Source organism: Festucalex cinctus, chromosome 17 (genome assembly GCF_051991245.1).
Source record: "Festucalex cinctus isolate MCC-2025b chromosome 17, RoL_Fcin_1.0, whole genome shotgun sequence".
Taxonomy (NCBI): domain Eukaryota; kingdom Metazoa; phylum Chordata; class Actinopteri; order Syngnathiformes; family Syngnathidae; genus Festucalex; species Festucalex cinctus.
Window position 1 is genome coordinate 8,066,846 of NC_135427.1, and position 20,310 is coordinate 8,087,155.

Sequence of the window (20,310 nt, forward strand, 5' to 3'; positions counted from 1 at the left end):
AGAGTCTCTTCTTTCACCCCCCCCCCCAACATATATAACATAAATAAAACATTCACGTTGGATGTGAAAAATAATTAGATGAACATAAAATGCATCTTTTTTTTTTTTCTTTTTTTTTTTATTCAGACTTCCATTACTCAGTGCTGGTAGCACTTAAACAGATTCTGACTCTTTGGGAGAAAAATTCAGTGTTACCTTTAAAAAAAAAAAAAAAAAAAAAAAAAGGCAGGAATTATATAATTTTGTCATCTCAGAATTCCAAAAGATAAAACATCCAGTTTATCAATTTAGCTTTGAAACCAAACCCAAACCAAACTTTTGGATGTCTTGCAACTGTATTACTAAATAGTGGTCAATGTCCTCCTTTGGCTCGTCGTCGTTTTGACAAGAATTAGTGATCAAGTTCCCAAAAGTGATTGATCAGAATGGAGAGTTCATTCCGAGCTTTGTTTCAAACTGCAGCTTCTGTCTCTTCTGGTAGCGAACTCGCACCCTGAAATGGACACAAAAAAAAAAAAGTCAAACCAAAATTGATTAAGACATTTAGCGCTGAACATTGCTACTTTTATCTGCCAACATGATCTTTTCGGCTGTGCATTATTATTGCTTATTTACACAAATAGCATCACACATATTGTTAATCAGCTGTGATTATTATTTTTTTAACCATGACTCCAACAATTATAATTAATATGACTTTCATTTCATTTCAACTTGCAACTTGAATATGCTGACCTTATTTCATGTAGCTTGACCCCCTCATTGACCACCACCACCAGCAGAAGAGACAGAAAGACCAGCAGCCAACCAAGCAGAGGTATGTCAGCCAGACCAAAGTTCAGGAGGCTGCCGCGGTCATGCCAGAGTTGGTAATCCACAGTGGCCTGGACAATCTGAGTGAGCAGACTGGAGAAGGAGAGAGGAGAATCAGTCACATCTTGACACTTGACCACGACCACCTCAAATCATTTTACGAGGCGTGTCAAATGTCTGGCTACACTCTCACCTACCACTACTTTGCAGTCGCCGATCTCCTTCAAATTACACCGTCTGCACAAGATGTAGTCTACCTGTGTACTTCTACCTCCACTCTCGTCGGTCACCCTATGTTCCTGCCTCTTCTGGAAGAAATAATTCACGACAGCCATTTCCATCCTTTTTTTGCAAAATCAACCACCGGCTGTGTCCTTCTGCGTTCCTCTCCTGGATACCAAACCTGCTCGTCTCCTCTGTTTCCTGCACCAACATGTCCATTGAAGTCTGCACCAATGACAACTCTCTCACTTCTAGGGATGCTCGGCATCGTTTCATCAAGTTCCAACCAAAAGTTCTCCTTCTCCTCCAGCTCACAACCCAGCTGAGGCGCATACCCAACTAACAACATTGATCATCACACCTTTGAGTCCTAGCTTCAGGCTCATCACCCTATCTGACGCTCTTTTTACTTCCAGGACGTTCTTAACTCATTTGCTCCCAATAATGTGTAAATACGTTTGTTTTTTTTATGTTCTAAGTGTCCCAAAGACGTATTTATATGTTTGTTTTTATGCTAGAGCATACAGAAGACTTTGATGCAGCCTCTCAACTGCAAAGAACGGTTGCAGAAATGGTAGTTATTACACAAACGGCCAGCTGGTGGCAGCAGACCAAAGGAGATCAACCAGGGCCATGTAGAAAGAAGCTAAATTAATTCCAATTTCAAATAGATTTGTGAAAACTGATGAAACTTAGCTCTCTTCTAATGCTAATTGCTGCAAAACGGAAACCGATAGAAAATAACTTTTTTTCCCTAATGAAAGTAGAGACTTGAATCTTTCTTTTGATAGGTTCCATGATTTTATAGCAATTGAACACAATATTCTGTGGGCCTTGCAAAATCAGTCAAAATCCAGGAAAACAGCCGAACGGGATTGCAAAATGTGAAAATGGCGGCGAGTGTTAACAAACTCCTCCTTCACGATAACTCCTACTCCATTTCGCTTCCTATTTAAACCAATTTGAAACCAGCTCCTAAACTTCTAGCTTTGCTCCCTTTCCACCTGATCTCCTGAACACACAGTATGTCCACCTTCCTCCTCTGCATCATGTCAACCACCTTTTCCTGTCATACTAACAACAATCAAAGTCCCTATTCTAAGTCCTCGACTCGTGGTGTTCCTCTTCTCTTTCTTCCTACGAATGCACCGTCCTCCTCTCCTTCTCCGACCAACCAGTCGTCCAATTTCCACCAGCACCCTGTAAGGTCAACAGCACCGATGGCGGGCGTTGTGAAGCCGGGCCACGACCGATCCGGTATGGAAGTCATATATTTGATTTGCATTTTGGTTTGGCCAAAGTTTTACGTCGGATGCTCTTCCTGACACAACCCTCTGCATTTATTAAAAGACACTGGATTGTGCCCCCTCGTGGCTACATTTTGTAGAAGCTGTAGCTACAGCTACAAGTATATATTAACTAAAAAAAAAAAAAAAAAAACGATAGGGATTTTTATAGATTAGAAAAACATTTGATACATGATGATGCAAAGGAGGTTATTTATGACTTACACCACAGGTACAGTGAGACACCACCAGGAATTGCTGAAAGGACTCTTTTGCCACAGAGACTGAGAACGGTGGACATAGCTCAGCGAGATCACCACTGAAACGAGAAAGGGGGGGCAAAGGATTGCTTATGTCACTTCCAAGAACTTCTGACGACGATGGACAGCCTTCCAATTGCTACTTCGCGGTTCAGCTATTGCGGATTCGCTTTATTGTGGATTTTCATTTGCTGAAGCACCCCCCAAAAATGGGCTAAATACGCGTCCGCAAGTAGCTAAATTGACGTGTTGAATCGTTAGCGGTGCATATGCGTGGTCTGACGAGTCTGCAATATGATAATCTTGTTGGAAAACAGACTTGTGCATGCGTGATCACTTGAACTGACAGCAAGCGTGAGGACCTACCTGTATGTAAGACCAAGAACCCAGCCATGATTTTTTGCGTCAGCAACAGGCCATTTGACAGCTCGCTGAACCAACAAGGTGCATGGCTTGAAGAGCTAAACGAATCCAAACAGTTACCGACACTTTTTTTTTTTTTTTTCCCCCAACTGTGTAAATATGAGAGCCGCTCCTCTTCGAAGGTGATCCATTAACAGTTGCTTAATAACAAGGTTGCATGACAACTCTTACCTGGCTGTGAGTATATGCAGGCATTTGCCAGTGGCGTTTTCAAGCATGGTTAAGTTTGCGCTTCTGTGACAGACCTCTTGCAGTGTGAATCCAAAGGCCAGCAAGTAGGCACACACTGTCGGACCAAATTTCAAAACAAAGCAGCCAAGGAAGTAGTTTTGAGTCTAGCAAAAAAAAAAAAAAAAAAAAAAAGAGAAAATATGATAAGTCAGACCAACTTTGTTTTTTTGCATTCCCGGCCGTGCGGTCACGATGGAAAAGCGGCATTTGGCACCCTACCTTCTTCGGAATGGTATGAAGGTTCTTCCCTGTGGCAACAGTCATTACTGAACTATCTCGAGGCTTTCCCAGAAGAGACAAGCTGCCAAAAAAATATCAACTCATGCTTAGTTCTTTTTTTTTTTTTTTTCCATTGACATGTCAAAATAGCACTCTAAAGTCTCGTAAAAGGGATTCTACCTTAGCAACGGGCAGCTGAAGCAGGAGAGCCAGAGGATGTCCGTGGTGTTCATGGGAGGAGGGAGCTGAGCTAAACAGGCTAAAAACTGCAGCGAAAAGAGCCGATTTAAAGTTCACCTGTATTTATTGTTGGGCAAAAACAACATTATTTTCTCTGACCTGTATGATTACTAGACTGAGCTGGCACTGCAGCAGAAAAAGGAAGCACTTGCGAATGCCGTATGTTGTGTGTCGTGCCTGCAACAAACCAAAACAGAAGCCAAAAAAAAAAAAAAGGACAAATAAATGTCAAACACTTTATTGGCGTGCGTGCGTGTATGTCTTTGTCACATTATGGGGCCCATACACGTGTTATTCCGGGTTTAACTACCATTACGCGGACCGATTTGATCTTTGGGGAACATTTTGGTGGTCAAGACCTCTTTTTGAGGGTCAAGACTTGGTTTTGGAGTAGAGGTTTGAATTGGGTTTTGGTTGGGGAGTGAGTTTAGTGTAAGGGTTAGTTATAGCTCTCAGAAAGTGCCTAGAAAATGACTTTCGTTCTAGCGTCTGGGAAATACTTTTTTGTTGTTGTTGTTTGTTTAATCATGTGTGCGTGTGCGTGCGTGCGTGTTGTACCTGCTCGATGAGCTTGGTCATACTGACGCTCTCTCCTTGGTGAAAGGCCACAGAGCAGCCAAGACTATTGAGTTGTCCCGCGAGTCTCAGAGGACTCAGACCCTCGGTGGTCCTGTTGAACGCACCCCTGCTGGTGTAACTGAATGTCTCCCACGAACACTGCGATGGGTAAAGTGGATCCAAAGCAATACTGTCAGAGGGACAGCACACATTGGAAAGTTAAATTGACAACAGTACTGCTAAATGATAACAGGATGTCAGACTGAAGCTCTGTTAAACTCAATATTCCAGTTATCATCCAGGTTTCATACATTACTTATGTGGATGTTTTTACACAATTCCATACTTGTATAATAGGTTTTAACTTGTTTATAGATTTCAGTGAGTGATTTTGGAGCAATACTCTCGTGATATCTTCAAGATCAAGGTGAAAGGGTCAATATGAAGTAATGTAATATGAAAAATATGCAGAAAACACATCAAGTCTAAACCACACAGGTATCACGTTAAGTCTGAGGTAAACAACAATCACTGATTTTGACGATGACTGGCCAATGATAATGATATCCTGAAAATATACAGTAAATCATATTCAGTATTTAGGGGTGCAACGGTTCACAAACTCCACGGTTCGGTTCGATCTTCGGTTTTGTTCTGACGTTTTTTTGGTTAGTTCGGTATGCAGTTTTGGACAAATCAATTATGTCTTGGGGTTAAAAGTGGAAGTGTGTTCCTCCCAATGCCAAGCCTCAGAACCCGCCCGTCCGTTGTGCACATTGCATGGCCGCAGGGGCCAGAGCGCATGGAAAAAGTAGTCTGGAAAATACGGTAAAACTTTGATGTCCAGTTTTGTGGATGATCTCGTCTCGAGACCGAAATTGAATTTGACAACAGAGCTAAAAACTAGCTTTTAGCATCTCCGGTAGTTAGAGATATGGCTTTATTGTAGCACATAGAATTACTGTACTCTTACCTTGGAAGAAATGTAGAAGGAATGATTTTTTTATTTTTTTAATCTTGGGAGACATTTAGCTGGGGGTGAGGCCATACACACCGTTTAATTAATTGAAGACACTACTGCAGCTTTGTTCTTGGATTTGGAAATGACAAACTCTAGGGGGGACCTCGTGTCCGACTTACACAATCCTTTAGGACATTGTTTCACCATTTTTACTTGTTTGAACTTTTTTTGGTATGTTTTTATGCCAGCGGATAGAAGTCTTATGGATCTAGATTCAATTGAAATGGAGCTGAGCTTGACGGACTTTGGGCGTTCGTTTGCTAAAGGTCAATTGTAGCATTTTCTTTGGTGAAGCGCAGCATGTCCCCACGTGTTCACAAACCTGAGGTCACTCTGCAGGAAAAGGCGGCTGTTGCGGAAATTGGCAGCACTTCCCAAACAGCATGTGACTTCCCTGTTCTCCTGCATAATCTTTATCATCTCACACATAGCTGCAAAACAAAACAAATCACACCAGTCAATATGAATTGTTTTCTTGGGAAATCATTTTAGCTAAACAAGGATTTGTAAGATAATATCAGGAGTTAATTCCCGCCACCCAAATTTTATACAACACAAATGAATTGCGTATGGCGACATCTTTAGTTGGTTAGCACCATTTGGGCCTTCTTTTTCTGAAGAATGCAATGAGTTGCCCTGATTGGTATTTTTTGTAAAAGTACATCATCGTTCGTTGAACTCATTGCACAATATTGCTTTTATTGAATATAGACGACATCAACAAAAAAAAATAAAAAAATAAAAAGTACATATGTTTGGATTACTCTGATATAAATAAAGTTGAGTTGTAAATACATGTATTATACACGTCTATATATACGGTATAAATATAGGTTTCTGTTTTATGGCATTGTATTTTACATTGCTTTATATGAGGATGTCCTCTTTTCGTGACGCGCTTTGTGACTTCTGTCTGTGAAAAGCGCTATACAAGTGAATCTTTCTTACTTGTCGCCGGCGCCATCAAACTTAAATTTCTGTAGCTTATCCATTAACAGGTGCTTGAAAGAAATACACACATTTGTGTATCAAAAGATCAAGAATTTATTTATTTATTTATTTTTAAAGTGAAATGAGCAAAAGTCTGCTCCATTTTTACTCCATTTTGGCTCACATGCGCCGCCCCACATGCTATTTTTTTTGTGGGACAAAAAAGGCACTTTCCTTACAATTAAAAACTTAATAAATGTAAAAAAAAACACTTCAATGTATCCATTTGTCATTCTGTTTCCTCTGGAGTAGATCATGGCGATTCTTTTTCACAACTATAGATTGAAGCAGAATTAAAAATCACAAGAGCCAAAAATCATAATCAAATCGGATCGAATCTTGAGACAGACAGAGTCCCACCCCCACCCAAAAAAAATATATGAACCGATTCTTCCTCAACTAAAGTATACGTAGTTTCGTTTGATTTGACAGCAGAAACGCATGCGGTCGAAGAGGACATACTGTTGGGAGTGCAGTCAGTGAAGAGTGGCACCAACAGAGGCACGTTGTCAATGTTCTTCAAATGAGGTCGAACCTGGTGAATGCCACGCGGAAGCTTCGCCTAATGACAAACAGGACAGTAAAAATCGAGTCAAAAGCCAGGATGGAACTCAGCCTTTGCCTGTTGGATAAGCCACAGAAACTGCAGTTATTACTGGCTATTTAAAAAAAAATTGACCTTTTGTTAAGTGTTAATTGTTTAAAATGTAAAGATAATTGTTTACCCGGTTACAATCTTCCAGAAAGCTGGGCACATCACTGTCTGTGGGCTGGAAACTTGCGAGGTCCGAATGGACCTCCTCCTCTTGCAGCAATGGACCTTCTGCTTCATCTCGAGAATCTGATTCATATTTCATTACATTTGAAGGTGACAATCAGTAACACCAGAGAATATACTTGATATACGCTTATTTTTCTTTTCTTTTTTTTTTAAAACGTGTAATAACCACATTGTGACCTTGGTGCAAGTCTTCATGGAGGGAGCCATGATAAGGGCTGGCGGGCGCTCCTTCACATGGACTGTCGCCATTGGAAGTCAGTGAGATATGACAGTTCCAACCGGTCTCTAAACCCATCTTCTCTGCAAAAACCTGCACACACAAAATTGCGTAATTATATACATACCGTGCCGCCCACAATATCTTCATTGACACTTTTTTTTTTTTCCTTAACCAATTTTCTTGTTGGAAGGTCCTTATGACAGATGCCGGAGTAAATCTGCTTACAACTGGTCTGAACCTTTAGTCTCGCCTCGCACAGCGTCAATCCATGGCTGATAAAATGATCAACAAGCGTTGCACGAGTGTTCATTTGATAAATTCGCTCCTCTTCTTCTTTGAGTACGTTCTCCTCCTATTTCAGGTCTTCCTCCACCTCGAGCTCCTGCAATTTTGTAGCTCTCAAACCTGTTTGCGGTGTCGTCGACAATCAAGGAATTATTTTTGCACACCTCATTTGTATTCATTATTTGCTCAAAAAAGTAACCGAGTTAGTAGTCGAATTGGCGAATTGAAACGCAAACAACTGGTGAACTAAATATCAGACGTCAAACATATAGACCAAGTTGACAACAAACATTTTCGTAGCTGTCAAGAAACACTTTGCTACGGATGTAACAACAAAAAGACATGCAGTGAGCTTGAGTACTTTTTTTTTTTACCTTGCTCCGGAGTTCATCCTCCATGGAAAAGTAAACAAATCGAATGCATGCCGTGATCAGAGCGTCGATGAGTCGGACTGTATCCAGACGGGCCTGGAACTGGGACGAGACCATGCCCATGAAGATCTGGCCGCTCAGGGCTTGCACGCCATCGTCGCATTCCATTCCTTCACCTATGCCTTCTATTGGAAAAGGGAACATTGGTGATTACTCGGGATGTAACGATAACGGCAATATCATGACATTAAAAGTGCCGTAATATATCGTCGTTATTATGTCACGATATTAACAGCAGCACAGATGTTTAAAAAAAAAAAAAAAAAAAGTCGGGTTGATTTCCATTTGTGCCGTTCTAGCACCCTCTGGTGGCTAGTTTATTAGTGCAGTTTAATTTTCACAAGGCATGTTTTGGCCTTTTCCATGTTTAAAATCCACACTCATCATCAGATGAAGGGGAACGTACGACGCTTGTGAAGCAAATCAGTTATGTTCATGTTATATTAATGATATTGAAAATGGTATTGAGTATTTTCCTGGGTATCGATATGGAGTTTTGACATTTTTGACACACCTACCATCTGAGCTCCAACTGTTCCTGCAGGATGGATGCTTGTTTGGAGTAGTTAAAGACAGCTCCAGCCCTGAGAAGAGGCAGGGCCCAGAGGCCAACTCCACACATTTGCCATTCAACTGGCTGGACAATGAACCTTGCATGGGTTTGTAGGCAAAGGCTGAACAGTAACCGGACAGACAGGCACGTTGGTAGAAGTCCAGGATCTTTTTCCTACAAACAAGAGAAGAGGCGACAAGATTGGATCGAGATCAAGATTTGATGCTCTAGTACAGTTTATAATTTGCCAGTATTTTTCATTTATGAAATGCACCATCCAACGTACAATCTGTCGCATGTTGGTCAAGTCAAGTCATCTTTATTTATATACCGTGAAATTGTCCAGTGTTTTTATGAGCAATGCGAAATCTGGGCCAGGTTTTTACAAATGCATCTAAGTGCATTTTACATGGGTCCACATGATATTAGCCATCTTAAAAAAAGATATATCCACAGCTATTGAGAGTTGTTATCAAATGAATAAGCCCGCTGTTAACTCTTTTACTGCTACACGTTATTTAAAAAAAAACAACTGGCAATTTAATTTTCATGAGGGATGTTTTGGGCCTTCTATGTTTAAAATCTACACTAATTGTCAGATGAAGGGGAACTTAATGTGCCTGTGAAGCAAGTCAATATGTGGGGGGAACTCGATGTGTGCGTACATTAGCAACAACAACAACAACATAATAATAATAACATTGCTGTTATGTACAAAAGGACAATATTGTGCTTTTTTTTTTTTTTTTTTTTTTTTTTTAGTATGAGTCCATTTATTTTTACAATTTTGTGACCTTTTTTAAATATCGCCAACCTCCCCACAATATCGTGATAATTATTGTATCGTAACATTTGGATATCGTTACATCCCAAATGATTATAAAGCAATAGTATATTACAAATCAGTCAAAATCCAGCAAAAATTTAAAAAAAAATGTGCGTACCTGTCAGAACCTAAAAGTGGATAAATGTCAGCACCATCCCAAAAGTCCGTGCTGGCCTCCAAGATGAGGTCAGCTGAGCCATGTGACAACATCTGGACACACTCTGCAAACCAAAAAGAAGAGTGGAAAAACATTTACATCTGTAAAATACACACAAGTAAGCGAACTTGATTCATAAAGTCATTTCTAATGACATCACCACATTGATGGCACTTGATGACCAGCCCCTTTTTTGCTGGTTGAGGAGACTTATATTTATCGATGGGAGGAGATGAAAGGTGGATCAAACCGACAGCGAGTGACTTAGTTATGTACTCGCGTAACGCTTCCTGTTCAGGTTGGAACACCTGCTACAATTTGGAATTTGGTAATGGGGCATTTGGGATCACAGATTCCCGACAGCGCATAGTTGCTGGTTACATGCTGATGACATCAGTTACATCAGACGTTAACCCGTCATAACAACTTGACTTGGAACTCACCTGAGGAAGAGTCTCGCACAAAAAGGGAGATGAGATGGGAGATGGGGGGCTGGCGTTTAGTGAAGTAATGCAAGCGGCGAGAGGGAACATCTTTCGTCGTTTCTCCAGTCGGCAGCTGGTAAAGAGCCAAGTGGCCCTCCTGTTCGAACATCTCTCTTGCACCAGGAGTGAACCCTGACACCCACAACAAACAAACAAAAAAAAAGTGTACATCTCATACAAAAATCTGACTTTCTGATGTGTAGGTTTTCAAAGCAGAATCAATGTTTGTGGGTGTGGTTACCTATGAGCCTGGAGAGCTCGCAGAGACCCCAGGGAACGTGAACGGGCTGCACGCTGCCGTGGCTCTCCTGCAGCGCCATGTTGGACAAATGGTCGGAGAAGCAGCAGAGCTGCTGAGTGACGTTGTTGTTGCAGAGGTTGAGCATGATGTTGAGGCCCAGCGGCTTCAGCGACGGCAAGTGGCACTGCCATGACAGGTCGTCAAACTGAATGCTTGCTGGATTTTGTTGGTCCTGTGACAGACTCAACATTTCCAGGTGATAGTCACACACGTAATCCTCTGCCTCCGTTTCTCGGCAACCCAATAGCAATTCCTGGGAAATGTGAGATGGAAGACACATAGACAGTATTACTTTGTATTGCAGAATATGATGTTGAATTGTTTGGCGCTTGAGTGCACTGGTGGAGTAAGAGGGGAGGCTGGGGTGGGTTAGCCTAACCTTACCCTAATCCCAACCATTACCCAATTCAAACCTAAACTCTAAAACCTAGTCTTGACCTCCAAAAAGGGGTCTTGCAAAGTGAGGAACGGCCAAAATGTCCTCATTCTGCTGGATAAAGTGTATTTTGGTCCTCACTATGTATTATGTACAAGAACGCCGCACGCACACACACACATTGCCCCCCCAGTTCGAAAAGTCTGGCTCCACCAGCAGCGGTGGCAAATCCAGGTCCAGAATGTAAAAACCCTGCCGCAGTTTGGCTTTAGCAAGCTAGCTCCCATGGTGCTCGTTTACCTGCTTGTGAGCTAGCTAGCTAGCTAGCTAGCGTCAGGTGCTAAAGCCAAACTGTGGCAGGGTTTTTACTTTCTGAACCTGGATTTGCCACCTCTGTCCGCCAGTGTTTGAGTGCCAGAATAATTTTAAGCAAGCTAACTTGAATGATAAAACAGTGCAGTTTTAATTTCCAATGTCACCTGGGCTTGTTCCTCTTCTCCCTCCGTATGGTGACCGAAGCTCACGTTGGACACGGGGTTGTGTTGGCAGGAGCGCCACTGCATTTGTGTATCTGTTGAATGAGTTGAATCCTGCGACGTCGCTCGGAGATCGGCTATTTCCCCTGTTTGGGTGGTGGGCTCCTCCGGCAGACAGAGGAGGCTTTCCACCTCTTGGTTCTGTTCAGCAGTAAAAACACGGGAAGAAACGAATGACCGATTTCTGCTTCACGTGCAGCACTTCGTACACAGCAATGCTTGTTTTAAAGTGCTATATCGACAAAGTTGAGTTGAGTGAACTTTTTACTCATATTAATTCTGATGATGAATTTGATTTATGAAGGACAAGCTTACAAAAAGTTTGGGATATTTGGCTTTCAGGTGAAATTTCAGGACGAGCCTAAAAAGCATTGAAACGTTCACAGGTGAACTCAATGTGACCTTCTCTAAGCTTTTGAATGCACATGTCCGACTGTTAGATGTTTCGGTACTTTTTTTTTTTTTTGCACAAGTTGCTGCTCGCTAACGAGGAGCTTAACGGCAAAATTCACAAACGACGATATTCCACCTCATTGAGGTCACGTCATCAGGGAACGGCTTTTTGGAGACTGGATAACGTTTCCATAAATTTCACCTGGAAGCCAAATATCCTTAACTTGAGCAAACCCATTTGAAAACACGCCACGCAAAAATGCACAAATTAACCAAACCAGACTCATACTTGCTTGCTGTGAGGCAGCAATGCTAATCATTTAGTCATTTGGACAGTACAAACCTTATCCTTGTCTTCATCTGTCTCCACTTTGCAGTAAGAGTTCACTGACAGACAATCGACAAGATCCTCCGGACTATTTTGCGATGGTTCAACTCTTCCGCTGAAGAACAAAACTGTCTCGGGACTTGGATTAGGCCACGACAGGATGCCTTGTTTGTCCACACAACACAATACCTGCAACACAAACATGCAGTTTGCCAGAGAAAGTTATGTGATCCTTTTGGAATCACGCTACCTGTATTTCTGCATAAATTGGCCATAATGAGATCTTTGACTAGATCGAACTGGCGATCAAACTCAAACAGATTAACATAAAAATGTGGCGAGTAATCAAGCAGATAACAGGAGGTGAATCAGATGAATTGCAGAGGATTCAGTTCTGCACACCCAAAGTCCCTTCACACTTATTAACCTCGGGTCCCAAAAGAGTGGGTGTAAATGAATTATGAGAAATGGCCACTAGGTGGCAGTTGTGTACCGTCAGCCTGGGGTGAGGCGGTAATTAATTTCTTTAACCAAGCAAAAAATATCACACGAAGTATAATACAGTCAAACCTCGTTTTTCGAACATAATCCGTTCCAGAAGGCTGTTCTAAAAGCGATTTGTTCAAAATCCAAAACAAGTTTTTCCATTATAATTAATGTAAATAATTTTAATCCGTTCCAAGTCTAAAAAAAAAACTTTTTTTTTTTTTACTATTTTACACCATAAACTGTACTGTATACTGTTTACCATAAATAGAAAAGGGTAGAAATAGACTTTTATTTAGATATCCTATCTAAAATGATGAAAAAAAAAACGTTTTTTAAATTCAATAATTCTGCGCACTACTTTCCTCTTTTCTTCACCAGCTTTACCACTGATTCAGTGACGAGTTTACAATTACAATTCTTCTTCTTATTATTATTACAATTGTAACTTTTGTGCTGCTGGGAAATTATAATAGAGACCTCAGTTAGGCTATTTTTGGAGAAATCTCAAAATCGACACTTGTGTCCAAACAATGTATTTTTGTGTCTCGCTCAAAACTAATGTCGCCGACATGCAGACCCTTTTGCCTGTAGCAAAATAATACTCACAGTGACAGACCCAAGAGTGTGTAGAAGACTGGAGGTGTAGCAAAGTGTCTGAGACTCTCCCTTCAGTACGCCAACAAAGTGTCTCCACACACAAAGCATCATCTCCTGCACACATGAACACACACACGCACATACATAAATAATGTGCAAATAATGCTGTCATCTCAATACAAGTCCAGATCAGGGTTTTAAGCAAAAACATTTCATGTGTAGAAATTTGGATAGACCAATTATTGGCTGGGCCGACAACAGTGTTTATCTGTGCTCGTTGCACAGGGCAACATCGCTGAATACAATTACAGGCAGGTAGCTTAAGGTGACATTTGGAGCCAGGTGACTGGGGTTTGGTTCAGACAACAAGAGGTTCTATACCTGCGAGGGAACCACTTCAGTGTAGCTGCTTAGAGTGTCCTCGGAGAATTTAGCAAGCTAGGGGGGAAAGATAAGTCCAGTCAAAACCGTGAGGAGGCACATTCCAAGGAAACATGTTTCAAACGTATTCCAGCATCCTGCCTGGAATCCAGAGTCGGAGTTTATAATAATAATAATAACAATAATAATCATTTAAAAACAAAAAAACATTTAAAGGCCCGGTCTGCCATTTTCACTCAGGAAAACGCACTTTTTAAATACAGGATGTACACACTTAAAAATTTTCCCAGTCTACCGGTCTAAAAAAAACTAAAAAAAAACTTCTCTCCCTTTCGCCCTAGTAGGCGTGATTGTAAGTGTAAGATTTTAAGGCTATTTGTCTATATGTGCCCTGTGATTGCTTAACAACCAGTTCAGGGAGCACCCTGACTCTTGCAAGTCAGCTGGGATAGGCTCCAGCACCCCATCCCCCTCCCTTGCACAAAGAAGTACAGCACAGATAAGAGATAAATGGGTTTTGAGTCAGTCCAACTTCAAAAGGTGCTTGTGCACGATTAAGTGGTTTTTTTTTGTTTTGTTTGCGAATTCCTCACCAATCCGGCTGGAGACACATGGCTGAACTCTGCAAGGACCCTTGCCTCTCCAAAGGCGTTGACCAGCACCCACATGACCGGGAATAGCAGCGGCAAGACAGGCACAACACCCATCAACTGGAAAATGCAACGCTTTGCGCTTATTACGTTTACAAAACAAAAATGCTTAATGCCTCATTTTGAATGACTTGATTCATTCTCAATAGTTCTATACACCAATGAGATATATAAATGACAGAGTAAGGATGTTAAAGTTGTTTGGGAGTGTTTGTCAAGACTCATTTGACATATTTCCAGTACTGGGATAAAAAAACATTTGAATTTTGAAAATTACCTGAAGCTGCAAAAAATTGTAGCGGTTGGGGGTGAGGTTGGGTGCGTCACAAAAGTAGCGTATGGAGTTAACCAGTAGGAATGTACCCTATAGGAAGAAAGAAAAAAAAACACAATAGAAGGTACAGAGAGGCAAAGGGGGGGTTTCACATGCTTGAAGAAAAGTTGAACAACTTGATTTGACTCACGAGCACAACAGGACAAACAAGCTTGGTGATGACGGACTGCACCGTAAACCTCTCATTGTCGAGCACTGTAACTGGACGGGATCCTGCAAACTCCAAACTATCCCTTTTGAAATGGAAAATGGGGGAGGGGTCAATTTAAAACAATTCAACTCCCTGTTTGTGTTGTCTGTCTCATCATTGATGTTTCATACAAGCAAGAAATATCACACTAAGTATAATCCACGATGGACAAGTATTGTGGGATAAAAATAGATTTTGACATATACACGTCAAATAAGCCCCGTACTGTAGAAACATGAGATATCAAAGTACCTGACTATGTCTAAAACTGGAGTTCTGACAACTCTGAAGAGACGATGTTGTTGCGGCTTCTGGGGTCCTACTTTCTCATTTGCTCTCGCAGGAGGAGATGGAGAGGACGGCGGGAACAAATCTCCAGGTTCCAAAACAATGTGTTCATCATCCTAAAGAGAAAAAAATAGAAAAAAAAATAAAATGGGATCTAAAGCGGTGTGGTTACATTCGGAAGGATTTTTTTTGGAACACAGTGGGGTGGTATAAATTGAGAGAATAAACAGTAGGGGTGTGCCAAAAAATCAATTCATAAAAGAATCAAGATTCTCATGTGTTAATTGAATCAATATTTAATATCCAAAAAAATCGATTGTATTTACCATATTTTCCAGACTATAAGGCGCACCTTCAATGAATGACATATTTTCAAACTTTTTCCATATAAAGTCGCTAAAGTAGAGGCTGGGGTTACATTATGCATCCATTAGATGGTGCTGCGCTAAAGGGAATGTCAACAAAACAGTCCGACAGGTCAGTCAAACTTTATGAATCGATTACAAAGCAGCTTTGTGACAACTCCATTCACTCCCAAAATGAACAAATACATTTTCTCTGAGCTAAAGTATTAGTATTAGCTAGCAATCCAAGATGGCGGGATCTTCTGCGCAATGCGCGTCGCCGATCGTGCAGGGTCACCGATAGCGTCTTGACAGCGAGACCTGTTGCGGCTCAATATTGATCCATATATGAGGATTATAAGGCGCATGGTCAGCTTTTGGAAAAATTGAAGGCTTTTAGGTGCGCCTTATAGTGCGGAAAAATACGTTAACTGTTACAGAAAAGTGTTGACTCAACCTACACGCAAACGATCGCAAATGAATCGCAACATTGTCCAACACTAACCTTGATTCCTCGAAGAGATGCAAATGCTTCTTGGCCAGGTCTGAGAACGATGATGTCTCCTTCCACAAGTAGACTGACGGGCAGATTAACCAACTGGGAGTCGCGGTATGTCCAATGAAGTGACCACGACGGCGAGGAAGGCGTATACATGTCCGGGAACAGCGATGGCGGCCACCGCACTTCGCCTCCCCAACTGGAAAGGTAATCTGCGGTAGATGAACATAAGATGTGATTAAAAAGAGGCATGTCATGTGGTACGGCGGTCCCACACTTTACGTGGGTGTTAAGTTTCACGCCCAAGCACAATAGTGAGTTTCCGTCAAGTAGAGGGCATTTTTTTTGTTTTTTTGGGTGCCACCGCACAGTTCTCACCCTTCAACACTTTTGAACTTACTCAACAAAAATAGCAGCATAAATAATTTTATGGGGTACTCACTGTCACTATCGACTAGGTTTAGAATCAATTAACTCATTCACTCGCCGCCATTTTCACATTTCGCAATCCCGTTCGCTCCCGGCTGTTTTACTGGATTTGGACTGATTTTGCAAGGCCCACAGAATATTGTGTTCGATTGCTATAAAATCATGGAACCTATCAAAAGAAAGATTCAAGTCTCTTCTTTCATCAGGAAGAAAAAAAAAGTATGTTTCTATCTGTTTCCGTTTTGCAGCAATTAGCATTAGAAGAGAGCTAAGTTTCATCAGTTTTCACAAATCTATTTAAAATTGGAAGTAATTTAGCTTTTTTTCTAGATGCACTGGTTGATCTCCTTTGTCATGCTGCCACCTGCTGGCCTTTTGTGTAATAACTACCATTTCTGCAACCGTTCTTTGCAGTTGAGAGGCTGCATCAAAGCCTTCTGTATGCTCTAACATAAAAATAAATAAATAAATAAAAACGTATAAATACGTCTTTGGGACACTTAGAACATTAAAAAAAACGTATTTATACGTTATTGGGAGTAACTGAGTTAAGTGTTGTCAAATTACACCTAAGAAGGTGTAGAATTGTCCAACTGTGATTTCAGAATACAGTGTTTTTTTTTCCTTGAGGGTATCAAGACGACTTGACTTGACTTGACTTAAGCCTACCCCTCACCTCAAAGTCAGCTGATACATGCTCCAGCTCAACCGAAACCCTAAATGAAGACAATCGCTCGAAAAAACCTTAAACAGGGAGCGAAAGGCCCGACTTACCAGTGAGCTGCGTGATGATGCCTTTGACACGGCGAACCATCTCGCTCCTTTTGAGCTTCTCCTGTCGTCGGACCAGCATCAGATTCAACAGCAAAAGGACGAGGAGGGCGCCAGCATTCAAATGCTCACTGCCAGAACTAGCAAATTAAAAGTGAAATCATGAATCATCTTTCGTAGACACAGTGTGTCGATTTTCCCATTTTTCAATGTTCATTCATTTAAAAAATATATATATTAATTTCAATAGTATGCAAAAAAATATGGTCCATCACATCGATGTAGTTAACGCATTGTTTGTTTTTTCTCGTGACCCACTGATCCTAGAAGCTACGTTGTCTGGGGCTTTATGCCCCTGGCAGGGTCACCCATGCCAAACAGGTCCTAGATGAGGAACCAGACTAAGCACAGCTCACATGACTCCTCATGATGAACACAATCATTAGAAAAACGTTTCCCTTGCCCAGTCACAGGTCGCCGCCGCGACATTAGATGTCGAGGTGCTCTTTGAAAATGGCAGGCAAAAAAATGTTGCTAAAAAAAGCCTTTTTTTTCATTGAAGTGATGAAATGAATCAGAATTCTAAGATGTGATGAACCTGCCTAAAACATTGAATGGTTTGACATCTGGATTTCAAATGCAATACCTGCCCTTTGGCTGACTGCCGTAGCAACACACGAGTCCAAGTGCCACCAGCACCGTGAGAGCAGCTCCCGGCCAGTGGAGACAGGAATGGCGGTTGCCATGGTGAAGGAAGCTCTGTACCCACTGTTCCTGTGGAAACACGGGATGTTTAAGACCGTATCGTGAGGTTCACATATCATATTTTCACATATCGTATTGTGATGGTCGGCTATTGTTACATCGCTCATCACGTTCCAACCACATCGCATCATACAGTACTCAAATAAATAAATATGCACGTGTACCTGTGCAGAGGCCCGTCTGCATGCCGTCTTCTGGTGGTGGTCCAGTAGGCTGCTAAGCTGATCTCTGAGCTTCCCCAGAGCCTGGTGAGTCATCAAGCCCAACGCAACGGGATCTTCCTCCTAGAACATAAGAGTTTTAGAAAAACAATTAACGATGTTATCTCATGTTATATGGCCCAACAGAGCTTAACTGTCGTCGTGGCTTTCAGACCAAAAAGCAAAACAACTTTGAAATCCTGATACCAGGAGTTCCTGGTTATAAGAAGTTGGGCCGTGGCCCACCTGGTGACGTTCGCACGCAGCGAAAGCAGGAAAGGGAGCTCATTCAAACGAGGCTACATGACAACACTGGGAAGCGACTCAACTCACCTGTTTCATATGATCCTTTGACTCCATGGGAACGGCAACTACGCCACACGCTCTGCTTCTCCACTAGTCAGCATCACCTGACAGATTCCCGTCCATGCATGCCAGGCAGGTCCAGATTTGGACACACACACTCGGGTAGCCCCCCCGGTCAGTCTGCAGATGTTTTATCAATTTGGAGGAACAATCAGACAGCGGGTGCAATGATGTAAAAAAATATTTTAAAAAAAGTATTACTCGCTCAGCATCTCTGGGGAGTAAACCCTGGATGCAGAGTGCAGTTCCAGACTCCACCCACATGGATTCTTGTGATTAGGGGTGTTAAAAAAAATCGATTCGGCGATATATCGCGATACTACATCGCGCGATTCTCGAATCGATTCAATAATCGGCAGAATCGATTTTTGATTTTTTTTTTTTTTTTTTTTTTTTTTTTTTTTTTTTTTAGGATTCACACCTTGAGCATGGAAGAATGGAACGGAACATTAAGCCTTAATATTTTATTTTAATGCTGTTCAAACATGAAACAGATTACAACCTCTATAAGACTGAAATTTCAGATAAATAATACATTTTCATATAAATCTTACACTCTACAAGCTTACTGATTAGTATTTTCTAAATTTGAATGAAAAAAAATCGCAACAATCGACTTATAAATTCGTATCGGGATTAATCGGTATCGAATCGAATCGTGACCTGTGAATCGTGATACGAATCGAATCGTCAGGTACCAGGCAATTCACACCCCTACTTGTGATCACATCACAATATTGTAAAAAAATAAAATAAAATAAAAAACACAATATTGTGCTTTTGTACATAACAGCAATGCATATAAACCACCTACAATCTCGTTGGCCGGTTATCAAAAAAAAATAAAAAATTTAGAGCCCTGAATATGAATTTTGGCGACCAAATTTTGTTGAAGCCATTTGCTAGTCTTCTTCACAAGACAAAAATTAGAGTAAATCAAGTGTTTTTCAACCCTGGTCCTCGGGGCACACAATCCATCCCGTTTTGTTTTCCATGTCTCTCTATTTGCAACGCAGGTGATTCAAATGGCAGCTCATTAGCAAGCTCTGGAGAAGCCTGATAACGATCCTCACCTGCGTTGGAATCGGGAGACATGGGAAAACAGGCTGGATAGTGTGCCCCGAGGACCAGGGTTGGGAAACACAGGAGTAAATAAACACGTTTAATAATTTGACAAGAAAAAAAATGAGCTTCCCCGCAGCTGCCAATGGTCCATTCACATTTTTTTTTTTGTCCGTGCTCGCTATTGATACTTCTGGCGCAGGGTTCACAGTGTACAGTACAAGGAACAATACGCAGTAGCATTAACACCAGTAGTCTTTCGATAAACCGCAGCAGTCCTTGAACTTACCCATCGATGACTGCATCCGCCTTGTCCGGATATTTTATCACTATTTTCTCTTTGTTCAACGAAGAGGTAATAACCTACAAAACACTACCTATGTTTAGTTCGCCATGTTGTGTAGCTTTCTTCTTCCTCTTTTTTTTACAAAACCTACTTTTAGTGCATTACCGCCACCTATCGGACTGGGGTGTTGGGCAGCAGAAATGAAGCAAATTACCACAATGCTGGAGTGGTGTTTCCAGGTCAGCTTTTCGTCGACAAAAAAATAAAATAAAATCATACTTAAAAAATAGTTTACATCATCTTGTTTCAACAGTTGTACATGCACTTTTTCTTATGGTGACACTATGGTGCCTGGAAAGACATAACATTTTTGTTTTTGCAGCCAACAATTTCAATCCCCATTTTCTTGTGTAATCACATATGATTTATTTACTTTTTTAACAGTGGAATACAAATGGAAAAAAAAATAAACATCCAATACAAACATCTACAACTAGTTTTGTTTGTTTGTTTTTTTCAATTACAGGAAATTGTCACCAACAGCATTTGTTTTTGGTTTTGTTTTTTTTTTGCTTTTTTATTTAACAAATTGAAAACAAAAGCAAAAACATAGCAAACATTTAACAACACAATAAACTTATGGCGCTTCGAAGCGGCATTTTTTATTTATTTTTTTTGTCCCCGGATGTTAGCGTCTCCATGTGACTCATTCGGGGCCGAGCGG

General features: G+C 41.1%; 1 protein-coding gene across 4 annotated transcripts; it reads right to left on the minus strand.

The window, feature by feature from the left end:
- Positions 1 to 90: 90 nt before the first annotated feature.
- Positions 91 to 19,752, minus strand: tmem94 (transmembrane protein 94). 4 transcript variants are annotated; one of them, XM_077502647.1, is made up of 32 exons: positions 19,590 to 19,752; positions 18,206 to 18,358; positions 17,837 to 17,956; positions 17,554 to 17,681; positions 16,911 to 17,047; positions 15,714 to 15,919; positions 14,829 to 14,980; positions 14,517 to 14,619; positions 14,330 to 14,416; positions 13,996 to 14,112; positions 13,403 to 13,459; positions 13,031 to 13,135; positions 11,951 to 12,124; positions 11,158 to 11,355; positions 10,243 to 10,555; positions 9,960 to 10,133; positions 9,478 to 9,580; positions 8,499 to 8,707; positions 7,924 to 8,105; positions 7,222 to 7,354; positions 6,989 to 7,104; positions 6,726 to 6,825; positions 5,596 to 5,704; positions 4,253 to 4,442; positions 3,794 to 3,871; positions 3,635 to 3,720; positions 3,455 to 3,536; positions 3,176 to 3,339; positions 2,948 to 3,042; positions 2,547 to 2,640; positions 736 to 906; positions 91 to 493 (listed from the first exon to the last, which is right to left on the minus strand). In XM_077502647.1, exons 2-32 carry the CDS (start codon positions 18,230 to 18,232, stop codon positions 421 to 423), a joined length of 4,083 nt encoding a protein of 1,360 aa, XP_077358773.1. In that variant the 5' UTR covers positions 18,233 to 18,358; positions 19,590 to 19,752; the 3' UTR covers positions 91 to 420. The 4 variants fall into 4 exon arrangements, 2 of the variants coding, with proteins under 2 accessions (XP_077358773.1, XP_077358775.1); XR_013279466.1 differs by lacking the exon at positions 91 to 493 and adding an exon at positions 1,011 to 2,235 and having other exon boundaries at positions 759 to 906; XR_013279467.1 differs by lacking the exon at positions 91 to 493 and adding an exon at positions 1,007 to 2,235 and having other exon boundaries at positions 759 to 906.
- Positions 19,753 to 20,310: the final 558 nt, after the last annotated feature.

Coding starts and splice junctions, on each gene's coding strand:
- tmem94 (XM_077502647.1), bottom strand. CDS start 18,232: ATGGAGTCAAAGGATCATATGAAACAG. Junction 3,872..4,252: donor TGACCAAGCTCATCGAGCAG/GTACAACACGCA, acceptor GGTTTGTTGCAG/GCACGACACACAACATACGG. Junction 907..2,546: donor TGTCTCACTGTACCTGTGGT/GTAAGTCATAAA, acceptor CTCCTTCTCCAG/TCTGCTCACTCAGATTGTCC.